The sequence below is a fragment of the Chanodichthys erythropterus genome, chromosome 1 (genome assembly GCF_024489055.1).
Source record: "Chanodichthys erythropterus isolate Z2021 chromosome 1, ASM2448905v1, whole genome shotgun sequence".
NCBI lineage: Eukaryota > Metazoa > Chordata > Actinopteri > Cypriniformes > Xenocyprididae > Chanodichthys > Chanodichthys erythropterus.
Genome location: NC_090221.1, coordinates 34042436 through 34059857, shown reverse-complemented (window position 1 = coordinate 34059857; position 17422 = coordinate 34042436). Strand labels below are relative to the sequence as shown.

The following is a 17422-nucleotide window of genomic DNA, read 5'->3' as shown; positions in this document are numbered from 1 at the left end:
ACTGTCTGCCATGATGGACCACAGAGAGAAACACAAAAGTATTTTCATTTCTATTGTATATATACACTACCATTCAAAAGCTTGGTTTCGATTTTTTTTATTCAGCAAGTATGAATTAAATTGATCAAAAGAGACAATAAAGACATTTATAATGTTACAAAAGGTTCCCATTTCAAATAAATGCTGTTCTTTTGAACTTTCTATTCATCAAAGAATGCTGAAAAAATGGTCACCACAAAAATATAAAGCAGCACAACTTTTTTCAACCGTGATATTAAAAAAATGCTTGAGCAGCAAATCAGCATTAAAATGATTTCTGAAAGATCATGTGACACGAGTAATGATGCTGAAAATATTATGTGTGTAAACAGCTTGTGTGTGAACATGCATCTATGTGACTAGTTCTTTAGAAATGTAAAGCTTTTTACCATATCAGTAAAGTTACTGAATCTAATTCTGATTCTAATAGACAGACAGACAGACAAATGGCAGATTCTATCTCAAAATCTACTTTGCTACTAGCCTTAAAGGGTTAGATCACCCAAAAATGAAAATGATGTCATTAATGACTCACCCTCATGTTGTTCCAAACCCGTAAGACCTCCGTTCATCTTCAGAACACAGTTTAAGATATTTTAGATTTAGTCCGAGAGCTTTATGTCCCTCCATTGAAAATGTATGTACAGTAGACTGTCCATGTCCAGAAAGGTAATAAAAACATCATCAAAGTAGTCCATGTGACATCAGTGGGTTAGTTAGAAGTTTTTTAAGCATCGAAAATACATTTTGGTCCAAAAATAACAAAAACTACGACTTTATTCAGCATTGTCTTCTCTTCTGGGTCTGTTGTATATCCGCTTTCACTCCACAGTGACGCTGCTTCTTCTTCTTTCCTGTTTTACGGCAGTTGGCATCCAGCTTATTGGTGCATTACCGCCCCCTTCCGGACAGTGACGCTGACGCTGTTATCTAGTGCGCCCGAGCTTCGTTTACAGTCTGAGGAAGACGCACGCTGTATTCAAGCTATTCTACATTGTTTGTATTTTGGTATTGCTATATTTTTTTAAAATGGTGCGTAGGTGTGCATGTCACGGATGTCCTAATCGCGTCACTGTCCAGAGCAGAAGGTGGCGGTAATGCACCAATAAGCTGGATGCCAACCGCCATAAAACAGGAAGGAAGAAGAAGAAGAAGAAGAAGCAGCGTCACTGTGGAGTGAAAGCGGATATACAACAGACCTGAAAGAGAAGAGAATGCTGAATACAGTCATAGTTTTTGTTATTTTTGGACCAAAATGTATTTTAGATGCTTCAGAAACTTCTAACTAACCCACTGATGTCACATGGACTACTTTGATGATGTTTTTATTACCTTTCTGGACATGGACAGTATACCGTAAATACATTTTCAATGGAGGGACAGAAAGCTCTCGGACTAAATCTAAAATATCTTAAACTGTGTTCTGAAGATGAACGGAGGTCTTACAGGTTTGGAACGACATGAGGGTGAGTCATTAATGACATAATTTTCATTTTTGGGTGAACTAACCCTTTAATGTTTTAGGCACATCTATGATGCAAAAACTGCCCTTAGTTGCAGCTCACTAGGTTTTGAGACACAGCCTCATATATAGAGACAGATGAAAGTGTCTATTGTTCCAAATTCTCTTATTGTCTTCTCTCTCTAAGACTTCAGAATTGAAATCTGTCCTTGCAGCTCTCCTACTCCTTCACTTCATCCCTCTATTCTCATCATGCACAAGTTCACAGAACATCCTCAGCACAGTCATCATAGTCCCAGCTGTGAGCACTCAGTGTAATACCGTCTGTCAGCACACACACACACACACACACACTGATCAATCCCATGGGTTTACACACCTGCCTCTCTTACAGTCATGTTCCCTCAGCAATTCTGTTCGGCTTTTCTGCCCAGTCTAATGAATTAACAAATCAATAGAAACAGCCGCAGCACACAGGCTCACCAAAGGTAGAACAGACAAAATTTAAAACAGCACAGCTAGATGCAAAAACAAACACTTGAAAAATATCATATGGATCCGGATGCATGACCCTTCTAATGATGGCAGAAAACAGTCAGCGATATGGCAGCTGATTTAGGCAGGTGTGTGTGTTGCGGGGCTGATTTCACGGCTGATGGAGCACAGGGTCAGGATGTGTCAAAGAGAGTGAATGAGAGAACGAGAGAGAAGGGGGAAGGGAAGTCAGACATAGGACAAAGGAAAAGATGTTAGGAAAGGGCTCCACGTCGGTCCCCTTAAACTTGCTGGTCTTCAACCAGGAGCCAGGTCTAATCAGAAAGCAAAGAGCAGGATAATGTCCTCGCCAAATTCAGTATAACTTAAAACCCCGAATAAACTCAAACCCCTCATTATAAACAGTAAATCTGAATACATTTAAAGTGCATGACGCATTTGCTCTGAGGTGCTATTTTCATCACAATGAATTTTGCACTTCTATCCAAATTAAAATGAATTAATTTATTTACAAATATCATGCATATGAAATGATTACTACTCGCTTGGATTGAACAGAGAATGCCTTTTAAATTCCATTCAATTGCTGAATTTGAATTGAGGCAGCAAACAGAATACAGAAAGCACTTTGCTGGATTATTTTTTTACCCACACTGCTAGATTCAGGAGGCTTATTTGGATTCAGGAGGATTATTTTGTTGGGTTAAATTTTCACAGTGTAGGGCAGTTTTGTGTAACCCACTGCTGGGTTAAGTTTCCCTGACACTTCCTCACTAACCATCCAGTCTGCTGGGTTATAATAACCCACTGCTGGTTTACCAAACTGGATTAAACTGGATCAATAGTCATTTTTTTCTCCTGTTCCATAAGGAAGCAGAATTATTATTATTATTATTAAAATTCTTATTACTGTAATAAATGGAATGATCGATAGAACCAGACAAACAGACAGACAGATAGATATATAAATAATCAGTTAGTTAGTTAGTTAGTTAGTTAGTTAGTAGGGGTGTGAGAAAAAAATCGATGCATCGGTGCATCGCAAATCGCTCTTCAACAATTCTGGATCGATTCAGAGAATCAATTTTTTTAGCTTATATTTTAGGGCTTATTTTTAACCGCAGTTGCAAGATGACACTGCGTGTGCTTACGATGCATGCCCACTGGTGCAGAGCAGAGCGAGCATTTACAATTCATTCATATGGATGTTGAGCATCACTCTCGCGAGCCTGAAGATGCTCAACTTCCATAGGAATGAACTGAATACGCTCTGTGCCAGTGGGCACGCACTGTCAGAAACAACCATAATTTCCATGTGCACTTTGTGAAGGGCGCTCGCGCAAGTGGCTGTGTGCAACTCCGTTTAAGTGTTTAAATGTAGACTTGCATCTCAAAATGCTTTTATGATGCAAAAATAATGTAAACAGTCAGTTAGATGTCTTAGAGGATTAAACAGAGAGTACAAAAACATCTTATATTTCAAAAGACATCTGTGTATTATTGTGAATGCAGCTTATTCTTCCGCTGTCTATGATGGCATCAGTAATAATCAAACAACCGTAAACCATTCTTATTCTTGTTATTATTTATTAGACTACTTGCTTTTATGTTCTGAAGCTGTATATAGCCTATATTAACATACAATTGTATTAATTATTTTTTTTAAATTGTAATTACTTAAAAAGTACATATAATTACAAAGACTACTACAAAGACTAAAACTATGTATTAAATAAATAAAAAAATAAGGTTACGAAACTAATTAATTAATTAAGAAAAATGTGGGTCAAGAATCATTTTGGAATCGGATCGTGACTCCCAGAATCAGAATCGGATCGGATCGGATCGTGAGGTGCCTAAAGATTCCCAGCCCTATTAATTAGTTAGTTACAGTTGGCATCCAAGTACTGGGAATTCTGGCATCCCTAGTGCGCAGATAAAATAATAATGTAATCAGTTGGGCTATTTTTCATCTCAAGTCACTGGAAATTCAGGTCTGATAGAGGTTCACACAACTTCATGCACACACTATTTTCACACACACTATTACACACCATTTCCTTTGAAGACGAGTAACACAAAAGCAAAAAGGAACCAAAAAGAGAAAGACGGAAACTTTTAAGACACAGAATCCCAGTGATTACAGTTAATCACAAGCCACCTTTTCCTCTGGGGAACAAAAAAACATCAACAAAACTAGGGACGCAGTGAAATTTCAACTACCGGAAATTTTCAGGAGAAGCTATTTTCGGTTTCTGGCCAAAATGATTTGCTTAATTAGCACTTCTCTGCACGCAATGCTTCCCACAGGTTTGAAATATACTTGCGGTGGTAGCCGGGTGAAAAATCCTCCTATTACCCACGGCACAGAAATGGTCTACTACATGTGACAAACAACAAAAAATGTGTGATTTTTTATTTTTTTTTTACAGTAATTTTATTTGTTGAATTTAATTGTTTAACAGTAATTTTATTTGTTGAAATTAATTTTAATTACATAACATATTACATTTAATTACATACTAATATTATGCATTATTATGCATTGTAAATTATGCAAAATTACAGCATTTAAATGGTTCACATTTTCCTATGTTCTCCTTGCTGTCATATAGTGTCTCTCTCAGTGAATGGGACACAGATTTTACTAGTAGAATTTATAAAATTAATAATATATGTGTCAAATAATGTTCTTAGTCTTGTCTTCCTGTGGGGGAGACTACAATAATTTACTATGAATTAAATGTAAATCAAATTAAATAAAATTTATTGTGTAACCAAAATACCAATAATGCCCAAAAGAAAAAGAAAAAACTTAGCGTGTGACTTTTAATTATAAACAAGCCCGAAATACACCGAGACTCTTATTTTGAAATGTCTGTACTATTGCAGGCTGATCCTTCAGATTCTTACAACCGTATAAAACGTTTTATATAAAGGCCATAAAGTAGACATAGAAATAATTCATTAACTTGAGTTCATTAGCAATCGCTTGGCATAAATCTGCGCATTTCATTGATTGAGAATCACTTTGAAGCAGTCTGAAGCACTGCTGCGTGAGCTTGTAGAACAGGCAACAGCGCCCCCTTGTGACTTTGCAAAATGCAGCGCCATTGGGAATGTTAGCGGAAGTAAACAGTTCTGACGCACACATAACGAGCAGATACGAAACAACAAGTTAATCGATCACGGATGGTTTTATTATATTGGGCGGATATAAAAGTATAAGAGGATAAAAATAATAAAAGCAAAAATGTGTCTCCATATACTTGGGCGGCCGTTATTATACGTGGGCGGCCCGCCCAAGTAAAGTCTATGTGTGGACTGCTGCACGTTTTGACTAGGGTTGGGCGATGTCTACCAAATTGGCATCAGACGATGTCTACAGTGAAACATCACGATGGACGATGAAATCAGGGTGGGGGATTTAACTCATTGGAACAAATAAAAAATGCTCACTTTGCTCCACGCCAGTGGACACGCACGGAGCTGGAAGGGCACCGGTTTCATCACTTACCCACCACGGTACAGAGGCAATTTTTTTATAAATATATTTAACACAATTAACGCAGTATCTGGTTTTCTGTGTTATGTGATCAAGCTCTTATTCATGCAAATGCTTTTAAACCATTAAACCAAAGCACGACAAGACAAAAGAGAACGCGCTGTCTGTGAATGTCCTGCCTATGTTCCGGCTCAGCATCGTGATGTCTGTCAGCATCGGCAATGGACGATGGCATCGTCTATCAGCCCAACCCTAGTTTTCACTGTGTTTCGTGCACACAACTTGGATAAACTACAACAGTTCTGGATTGACAATATTAATTTATAGATTTTAAGACCAATTTATAGACCAATTAAATGGTTTCTTAAATCTAAAATCTTTTAGTCAGTGCTGTTTTCTGTTGATGTGTAAACAAAACTTCCCTAAACATTTGTAGTGGGCCTGCCATATACAATATTCGTCAGAAAGCTATGTGCTCTGTTACTTTTGATATGAAGCAAAGTGTCAACTTTAAAAACCTGTCGATTTTATCATGAAATTCAAACAATCGGACACTGTTTTATAGCTGAAGCGTGCTTGAATTGCATTGATCACTCAGATTGACAGGTCTTGATTTACTTGATTTTACTGGTTTTCTCAGCAATCTTGTAACATAAAAACCTCAAAATCTATTTTCCTCAAAAATGTTAGTCGATATCGGCTGCAAAAATCCTGACTGGAGCATCCCTAGTTTGTACAGCTCAGTTTTAGCTATTGAGTGTTAATTATTAAATAGGATTGATTGATTGATTAATTAATTGATTTTTAATTTATTATTTATTTTCGGTTTCGGTTTTCGGCCAAGTGCATACTAAATATTCAGTTTCGGTCCAGAATTTTCATTTTGGTCCATCCCTAAACAAAACCAAAGTTTCCAGACTCCCCTCTGCTGTCCTCAGCGCTCCTCTCGTTTAGACAGTGAGCAGTTTCTCAGTAATGAGGCTCATTTACATGGCAGTCACATCGGTCCCAGTGGATCCATACCACACACACACACACACAAGGTCTCTCTTATGATTGTGCCCTTTGAGTTTTCTCATAAATGACTTAAAAGGACACAGAATCGAATCAAATTGAACTGTACAGTCAGTATAACGCCTCCTGAATTTGTACTTTTCCAATGATCAAATGATGGTCAGATCTCTGCTGTCTCAATGCTGCTGTTTTTAGCTCTGACAAACGATATTCAAAACTCAATGTAATGATGACTTTATGAATATATTATTATTATGAATATATTATATATTAGAAATACATATATTAACATCTACGGTAAAATAGTACTTCCATATTTTAAACAACACAACACTGCACAGCACAAAGCATAAGCAAAACTTGCAGCATTTCATTAATAAGATTTTTTTTTTTTTTAAATAAGACCTTAAGTTCACATCCAGTCTTTCCACATCTTCTGACAGCTGTAACCTCACCTCTACTGTCCAACTGCATCCAATTCATTCCCATCAGCCCTTAGGAAGGATAGTCAGTCCTTCACTTTTAAAGAAATTACATGACAAGGTCATTTTTCTTTTCTGTGTTGATGTGTTTCCTGTTAAAACAGGAAGTTTTGGCAGAACATATTGCAAGATGAATCATCAATTTTTGGTTTAGTTTTCCTAGGAGAAAGACTGAATTTTTAATGTGTAAATCTGCTGCAAGTGTAATCTTGTCAATTTATGAGTACACTAGCATATAAATGAACTAAAAGATACAGACACTGACTAAAAATCAAAAAGATCACTTAGAACCAAATGAGCTCTGAAGTAGTAACGTATTTTTGTAGGCTGACCCATAAGTTAGCAACACTCTGGTTCCCTCCACAATAACCCAATAGAATATCTCCATTGGCTTTTGGATTATTGCAGAAAAAGAGCTCCGTGACCAACAAAAGTTTATGATTCTTACATATTGTGTTTATCATTATAATCTTCACAAATTAACACAACTTTTAAGAATTTGAAGCCTACATACAATCACCAGAGGCGATAAACGAACAACACCACAGCTACTTGTTAACTGACTTTGCCATGACAAGTAAAAACTCTAAAAAAAAATCACAAGTGAGGTATTACTTACATATGTTATGTTGTAGAAAAAAACGTGAAAATATCTTGAGCTTCTGTTGACCACAGACCTTATCTTAAGCATTTAACAATAACAAAAAAACATTGAAAAAAAAAAACCCACTGACTTCAGGATGATAGAACCAGAAGAGCTAAAGCTGAATAATGACACTATTATCTAGCTACAGCTGCTTTACCACAAATTTGAATTTTTCTCATATTTGCTGAAGTTTGCATCATTAAATCTGTACTTTCCGGTTTATTACTGCGAAGAAGTTAATATAAAGATATTTTACATAATTTGGGGGCATCTGGGAACCGCTATCAGTATGCAAAATCGCTTTTGAATGCGAGCCTGCTTTTTAGTTTTGCTTTCAAATTCATGCGTACTCTGTGTACAGGTACAAGTTAAGATATGTCAATGATGCTCAGGATCCTCCGCCATCATCTTGTCAGTCATCTCTCCTTACTCTCATCACGTGATAAGTGATTTCTGCTGCGATTCTGCAGCTCATGCTGTATGGAGCAGAGCAGATGCTTTCAGTTTATAATTGTAGCGTCCATTGTCCAACTGTAGTAAATAGTTTTGTTTTTTTTATAAAAAAGCAAAACAACAATAATCGTTGCCGACAGAACACCGTGCAACACCAGTAACACCGACTACCACAGCAATCCTACTGTGAAGCTGCTTTGAAACAATTTCTAATGTATAAAGCGCTATAAAAATAAATGTGACTTGACTTAAAATAATAGGCTAACTCGTCTCTGGGTTTTGGCCTACAAAAAAACATCATCCCATTGGAACCATATACCAACTTAAGAACCCAATGCAGCTAAAAAATGGTTCTTCATAAGAAAAGAACCAAGCGGAAAGAAAAACAATGCAGAATAAAACCTGCTGCAGCCAGAGCATTGTATTAGACAGGTCTGCACAGATTTCACAACGACCTTTAAAAACGACCACTAATTTCAGGCTTCAGACCGTTACTGGAACAGAAAGCCTTTCAAAATGTGTGTGTCTGTGTGTGTATAAAAATGCCTGTCTGTGCTAGATCTTCAGGAAACCTTCAGTTTAAAGCTTTTAAACCGTGGGCTCAACACAACCTGTCATCTCTCACCCTGACAGACTGATGGAGCTTGTGGAGTTATTACACAAATTCAAACCACGCACACTCACATGTACACCATTATAGAGCAAAATAGGACTAAGAGCTATGACGTATCTAGTGCACAACGGTAAAGTGTGTGTCAGACATTTTGCTATCCCATTTAAACTGCAAACATATTTGAGAAGGACTGCTTTACGATATTTATACAAGAGATAATATAAAATTCAACATATGGGTTAGGGTTGTGCACTCACAATTGAATCGACAATGCTTTGTAAATTCCAAATCAGTTCCTGTATTTGAATTAAGTTTGAGTTGAGGTAGCAAACAGAATGGAGAATTGCAATTCAAATTTAAAGCTGCAATCTGTAACTTTTTTGGTTAAAAATTATCCAAAAATCAATTTTTGAGCAAGAACATAACCGGCCAGTGTTCAAAACTATCTCCTTACCTTAGCCCGATTCACAACAGTAAGCTTGTAATAATGTTTTCTAATTCGGGTGGTATTGGTGAGTTTAAGCGGGAAATGCGAGCATGCAGCCATTCATCTTTGCGTCATTACGTCAGGTTTACATAAAGAAGGAGTCCCAGCTAGTAGGCTATATGGCATGTGGAGAATGCTGCAGGTTACGGATCATTTATAGCCTCTTCTCACAGCAGCTGCAATAATTAAACTTAACATTTTGATGCCAGATTGTAATCCAGAAAGGTCCAAAAATTACAATCATCAGTGACAGCTGGAGATTCACCCATAGTCAAAAGCAAAAGACTTCAGACTGCGGAGTGGCTACAGAAATTGAAATCTACAGGTAATGCTAACACTAAATACAGTGGGTACGGAAAGTATTCAGACCCCCTTAAATTTTTCACTCTTTGTTATATTGCAGCCATTTGCTAAATTCATTTAAGTTCATTTTTTTTCCCTCATTAATGTACACACAGCACCCCATATTGACAGAACAACACAGAATTGTTGACATTTTTGCAGATTTATTTAAAAAGAAAAACTGAAATATCACATGGTCCTAAGTATTCAGACCCTTTGCTGTGACATTCATATATTTAACTCAGGTGCTGTCCATTTCTTCTGATCATCCTTGAGATGGTTCTACACCTTCATTTGAGTCCAGCTGTGTTTGATTATACTGATTGGACTTGATTAGGAAAGCCACACACCTGTCTATATAAGACCTTACAGCTCACAGTGCATGTCAGAGCAAATGAGAATCATGAGGTCAAAAGAACTGCCTGAAGAGCTCAGAGACAGAATTGTGGCAAGGCACAGATCTGGCCAAGGTTACAAAAAACTTTTCTGCTGCACTTAAGGTTCCTAAGAGCACAGTGGCCTCCATAATCCTTAAATGGAAGACGTTTGGGACGATCAGAACCCTTCCTAGAGCTGGCCGTCCGGCCAAACTGAGCTATCAGGGGAGAAGAGCCTTGGTGAGAGAGGTAAAGAAGAACCCAAAGATCGCTGTGGCTGAGCTCCAGAGATGCAGTCGGTAGATGGAAGAAAGTTGTAGAAAGTCAACCATCACTGCAGCCCTCCACCAGTCGGGCTTTATGGCAGAGTGGCCCGACGGAAGCCTCTCCTCAGTGCAAGACACATGAAAGCCCACATGGAGTTTGCCAAGATGGTGAGAAATAAGATTCTCTGGTCTGATGAGACCAAGATAGAACTTTTTGGCCTTAATTCTAAGCGGTATGTGTGGAGAAAACCAGGCACTGCTCATCACCTGTCCAATACAGTCCCAACAGTGAAGCATGGTGGTGGCAGCATCATGCTGTGGGGGTGTTTTACAGCTACAGGGACAGGACGACTGGTTGCAATCGAGGGAAAGATGAATGCGGCCAAGTACAGTGATATCCTGGATGAAAACCTTCTCCAGAGTGCTTAGGACCTCAGACTGGGCCGAAGGTTTACCTTCCAACAAGACAATGACCCTAAGCACACAGCTAAAATAACGAAGGAGTGGCTTCACAACAACTCCGTGACTGTTCTTGAATGGCCCAGCCAGAGCCCTGACTTAAACCCAATTGAGCATCTCTGGAGAGACCTAAACATGGCTGTCCACCAACGTTTACCATCCAACCTGACAGAACTGGAGAGGATCTGCAAGAAGGAATGGCAGAGGATCCTCAAATCCAGGTGTGAAAAACTTGTTGCATCTTTCCCAAAAAGACTCATGGCTGTATTAGATCAAAAGGGTGCTTCTACTAAATACTGAGCAAAGGGTCTGAATATTTAGGACCATGTGATATTTCAGTTTTTCTTTTGTAATAAATCTGTAAAAATATCAACAATTCTGTGTTTTTCTGTCAATATGGGGTGCTGTGTGTCACGCAATGCTGATGTTGTTAACATTAACAATTTGAGAACAAAGTATAACAATAATAATAATTTGCACAGTTTGACCTGATCCGAGTTAAGTGATTGTTAGATTTAATCTCCATTGACAGCACAATTTATTGTAATGCTTTTCTCAGGTGAAAATTGTTATTTTGGTCATACTTCCAAGACGTAGAATCTGTGATTCCGAAGTACAGTATCCACACCGATGTAGTGACTAACAGCAAACATCAGATTCATCTGCGATGATGAACCGTGCCGATGCAAAACCCACGAAAGCATGATAATTACACAAATAACTGCAATTGCAGGTTTCAAACAAAGATGGTGACAAAGAGGCTTACGGACTGCAGCTTTAAAATGCAAAGAAAATCATAGAATTTAGTGTAATTTTGAATTAGAAAAAGAAAGCTTGTCAAAAAAACTTGAAACTGAAAGTTTTAATAAAAAGTTCAAAAAGTCTGAAGGTTTTGTACTTAATTTGTATCGTTATATTTAATCAACTAACTTTCATTTTATGGATCAGGGTGGAAAATTGTTAAAATTCTGTTTTATCTATTGAGAATTTAATCAGAGTTTATACTAGTTTTGCTCTTATGTATTGTGAATCTGGTTTTGCATTGATACCAGACTGCATTTCATATGAATAGTCTGATCTTTTGCTGTGTGTCCTCCAAATACAAAGAGAAGAAGAGATGAAGTGCCGTCCTTTGTACAGCATTTCATTCACTGGCTTATCTAAAAATACCATTACCAGATGGTTATTTAATATATCAACCATTTGCACATTGACTTTTCAGAAAAATGACTACACTGTGATCTACACATGCTCATACCAAGATGTAAGTTGTCGGTCATTCCACCCACCCCTAATGATTTTACCAGTGTTGGCGGTTGTTCAGTTAGAACCATATGAGCATGGAAATGTGTGTGTGTGTTCGTTTATGTGCTAATGTCCTTGTCACCTTCCCTTTCAAAGCTTCTCTGACTGCATCAGCATTCATAATATCACCTCTCATTAACACAGAAAAATTACTGACACAGAGAAAGAGAGAGGCAGAGATAAAGAATGAGAGGAGAGAGAGAGAGATGCATAGTGAAAGAGAGAGGGCCTGAGAGGCATGAAGAGACTCTTCATTTCACCTCCTGCAATCACTTCATCCATATAAAGAGCCTCGAACCCCCCGATCTCACTCTCATATAGATCCCACAGCTGAGACTCTCTGAACGCACTTATGGACAGGTGCTTCTTTTTCGAGATCTCAATCTCTCCAGTGCGGATTACACAACACATGCACGGGCTGCATCCAAATTGGCATACTTTGACTGCATACTAAAACTGAACATCAGTATCCCAGTAGGGCAGTACTGAGACAAACTACAACAAGACTGTAACCACATATTTAGGATTTAGAGTCTAGTTGAAGAGTCAACCACTGAAAACCTGATATCTGATCTGATTCTGATCTGATCTGACTGTCTTTTTAAGGTCATTGAGGCCTTGGTAGAAAATCTAGTAGGCAGTTTAACAACAACTAACAACTTTCTTACCAATTGCATTTACTTTACACTTGAAAAGCCCTAACAGTTCTCATATTCTTCAACTTTCTAATCAGACTGTTCCTGTGCTATTATGTATTCAGACATCATTTGACCTACTGCTGGTTGCATATTATATCGTTAAGTGTGCATGCATATTGGTCTTCTGTATAAGTACTTTTACATAATATTCGGTGCAAAGAGCACAAATATGTTATCTACCAGTTTTTTTATGCTATCACTTTATCATTTTATGCTTTCAATGTCATCTGGATGTGCTAGTGCTAATCTTGCATACTACATTTAGTAGGGATAGTATACAAATACTGGATGAATACTAGTAAATACAGCCACACACACACAAGCTCACACATATCCATTGTTTTGAAAAAATGAGGTATATTATAAACACTAGACACCCCCTAACCCTAAAAAAAAACCTTTTGGCATTTTAAGATTTTAATTAATACATCATTTTGCCAATTTATGAAGCTTTTACCTCCTGGAAAAGACAACAAAAGAAGATTCGGTCAGCTTTTGCTATTTTTCAGGGATTTTTTAGAGAATTCCCAAGCAGGTCAACAAAACACAGAGACCTTCCTTTGACTTTTGTTCTAAATTAAGCTAATTAAAATGACTACAGACCTTTGAGGGGACTTTTGGTCCCTATATAGAAAACATAACGTCCCTCACACACACACGCAAGTGTCCCAGCAGCAGAAGGAAATATAGTGGGAAAACTCACGTCGCGGAATTTGTTCCAGTATTTGCTCTTGTCGTACTGGGACACGGTGCTCATCCACTTATCGTTGTCCAGCGGGTTTCCGTCACTGCTGCCGGTAACGGACACCGTCAAAACCACCAGAGACACGAACAGACCGAGACACAACATCATCTGAGAGAGAGAGAGCAGGTGAAATTAAGCGCGGGACACTTAAGGTAAAGACGTCAAGCCTTTTGGAGTTTGAGAGGACTTTCATTTAAACAAGCTCAAATAATAAAACATCAAAAAGCTCACTAATTCTTATCCAATAAACAACTCCAGAGCCTCACAGGCATGGTGCGGATTATTTCTGGATTATAAATCCGCTGAATATGTCCATCTGATATGATTAATCGTCCCTGAGGAGAAAATCCTGAGGCGACTGACAAACAAAAATTTTAACGGACGAGCTTTCAGCTTTTGGACAAAACGTCTCGCGCTTCCCGGGTTCGTCTCCTTGAGCGCGAGCTCCCCTGCCTTCTGGTTTAATTGGCTTCATATTATACCGACATTATTTATGATTCGTTTCACTCACCTCAAGAGGGACTGTTCTCGATTCCCGGGGCCAAACTGAACGGGTGATTGGAGACCGGGCGGGCGGCGCGTCCGTGGGACCGTAAAGTATCCGAGACACTGGAGAGTGAGTGAGTTTCCTCAGATCCTCGCAGCTGCTGCACTGAACACGACCGGGAGAAACGGACCCGAGTAATGGAACGGTGAGCGTCTCCGCCCCCTCTCTACCGTGACTCCGCCCACTTTCCCCAGTCTCTCTCTCTCTCTCTCTCTCTCTCTCTTTCTTTCCACACTGAGCGACTCGACGCGACGGTACAAATATTAAATTCTGCCGATGTGATAAAGCGTGACGCAAACTCTTAACGCAGCTGTTATAATTCTCAAAGCTTTCTTCGCTTTGTATTATAACGGAAAGCTTATAGTTTTGTCGCGTCGCGTCGTGTACACACACACACACACACAGACACACACATAATTAGGCTACTTTTCAGTCTGTCTCTCGGAGATGGATGCAGAACAAAGGGAGTGGTGCATTCACTCGGGAATAAACACGCTCGTTGAGGTGTGCTGGAGGTAATACGCAGGTGTTGACTTTAAGCTGTAAAACATCTTGTGCTGTGCAGAGGGAATCAATACACCGACATGCGCTCACTCCCTGATCACTCCTAACAAATTAAAACCAGCCTCCGTTTTCATTTGAAATCAGCCTGTAATGGCTCTAAACTGCCTGCTGTCCACTGCAGTGATTTCAGCTGTAGGGAGACTGATGGGAATATTGACTCATGTTTAATTAAATAGAATAAATAAGTCAATAGATTAACCTCATTAGTAAACATAACGCGGGGAAAGTAGTGAGATTGATATTTGTAGGTGTTCTCCGTAATCTAGTGCAGTGGTTCAGTTCAGGGTTTGAACAGCTGGGCCAATGAGTGTGTGTGTGGGAGCTGTTCATTCAGCACCACACACAAAACACCTTAAACCAGTAGCCGCTCTCGATGTGTATAACCACGAGAAGGCGCGTCCACATACTGTTTAATGCATGTGCAGAGGCGGCATAAAGGCATTTATAGCTACAGAAGTTACTATTGCTGAAATAATGTTATAAGGCTCATTCCAGGAAATGAGTGGCTTTAAAAATTATTTTCAAAACGATCAAATAAAGTGCTGTAAGATGTTAATCATTCCACTCTTACAAACCCAGAATAATATAACAAAGTGATAAAAGGTCTAAATTGTCCTTGAAGAGTTCATAGCCTGCAAGGATGATGTTATTATGACAGTTTTATATTTATTTATTTTCATTCTATATGGTATATAGCCACTTATAACTTGGGAACAAAAACACTAAGCATTTTTATGCATGCTAAAATATAAAGAAAATGCAAAATACTTGCTTTTGTTTCCTTTTTCAATCTAAATGTACATATATATGCAGGCGCAGCAACAAGAAGTTGGAAGCATGACGGGACAGGCCAAAAAGGCAGAAAATATATACAATAAAATAAGGTTATTGATTCATTATGAAAATATAATGTTCTGTGCATAATAAAAGTTGCTTTTCATTGTTTAAACATACGCTTTAAAAAATGCTGGGTTAAAATAAACCTATGTTGGGTTAAAAATGGACAAACCCAGCGGATGGGTTAAATGTTTGCTCAACGTGCTGCGCAGCTATTGTTTAAAAATTACTATATGGCTTGCTTAAAATGAACCCAAAATAGGTTGGAAATTAAAAATTAATTACTAGAGGCAACAATAATAATCAAAATGTGAACATTTATTAATAAGCAATTTAATAAATGTTTATTGTTTAATTATTATTCATTAAACTTATTCATAAATGTTCATTTCCAAAATACTTTGGGTTCATTTTAAGCAAGCAATACAGCAATTTTTAAACAATAGCTGAGTTCAATAAAACTACCCAGCAGGTTGGGCAAACGTTTAACCCAACCACTGGTTTAAAACACAACCCAAATGCTGGGTTTGACCTTTTTCAACCCAACTTGGGTTGTTTTTAACCCAGCATGTATGTGGATAAGTGAAACAAAAGGCATGTTTTGTGGAATGACTCATGAAATATAATATAAAATTATTTATATAGAAGCATGAATGATAATAAAAACAATTATTGCTGAAGCAAAACCACATCAGAGCCTCATAGAGATGGGTCATAATAATCTGGCATTTATGCAGCATTGAGTCTGTACACAAATTATTTAGCAGCCTCAGAGCAGCCTTAACTCAACTGTGTGCAGACACCTTTAGAAAAGTCTACACATTAATGCATTATGGTAGACGTTTTATTATGACAAAACAATTTCTCTGCATCGTATTCAAACTAATGACCTTGGCGTTGGTCATCAGTTGAATCAGTTTTGTGTGCATTATTAGTGCATGAGCACTTCAGTTAAGTCACAGAAACTGAAAATGATTATGTAGAGTCATATTGGCTGGTGTGACTCAGTAGTTAAATAAAAGGTTGGCAGTTCTAACACTGCAATGGCCAATTTATGAAATGTCACCTTTAAAAGAATGAACCACTTGCGACAAGACGCTCATGGACACGAGACATGAAGCAACCGCCGAAAGTATCTATCATTCCCTGTGTGCAGCAAAAGTTTCTCTTTGTCAAGCAGTCCTGTATATGGAGTGTGTGTGTGGCATTAGTTTGTGTGTTTAATTTAGTTCGTTCCACTCCATTGGCTTAATGCTGTTAATGTTAAGTGGCAATATTTTAACGTGGGTAATGCAGGTCAATGTGGGTTCTGATTATGTGGCGTTAACATTTTACACTTTGAAAATGTTAGAGTGAGTAAATTCCCATCAGCCACAGCCAAGATATTGACACGGCTAAAATCCACATGATGTATTTCTGAAATCCAGTTGAACGACATGCACATGAGAGATGCATTAAATTGTAAATGAGAGAAACGTTGAGCACACGCAGAACAGATAATTTTAATTGAAAACTTTCACTTGTGCACTGAGGTGCAACGCCAGAATATTGAGAGCGGTTTCACATTTTTCTCTGCTGAATAAAACCAGCTAATTATTCATTTAGCATACAATATATTTATTTAACAGAGAACTGTGCAAGCTGGAAATTTTCAAGGTTATGATATTACATAATTTGCTTCCTATAGGAAAAATGATGCATTTTAATGCACAAAATTAAAGCTCTCATAGAGGCACAGACAGTGACAGGACGCCCTCTATTGGCTAAAGGTTTTGTGCCACCAATGATTTAAATTGAATAACAATAACTTCTTTATTACTTATTGTTTAGATCCAAATTAAATACATATCCTTTGATCACTGCATACTTACAGCAATCCAATATCACTTTTCTTTTTTATTGCCGATTGATTTTTGTCTTTAATAGATAGGACAGTGGATTTAAACCATACACTAAAATAAACTTAAAAACAGTCAGTTTTTCTACTTTAAAATTTAAACGGTTTGTTTTCAGTGTATGCCATGAGGAATGCACCATAGCTCTGAAATGAATAAAGGAAATTGTGTTTTTGCATCTCATTTAATGC

General features: G+C 37.9%; 1 protein-coding gene across 1 annotated transcript in view; it reads right to left on the bottom strand.

The window, feature by feature from the left end:
• spock1 (SPARC (osteonectin), cwcv and kazal like domains proteoglycan 1) overlaps positions 1–14013 on the bottom strand; it is a 255168-nt gene extending 241155 nt beyond the window's left edge. Inside the window, exons 1-2 of the mRNA XM_067388699.1 lie at positions 13900–14013; positions 13347–13496 (exon numbers count right to left, since the gene is read on the bottom strand). Of these exons, the coding sequence (XP_067244800.1) occupies positions 13347–13496 (150 nt within the window). The 5' untranslated portion in view covers positions 13900–14013. The remainder of the gene's footprint in view (positions 1–13346; positions 13497–13899) is intronic.
• Positions 14014–17422: the final 3409 nt, after the last annotated feature.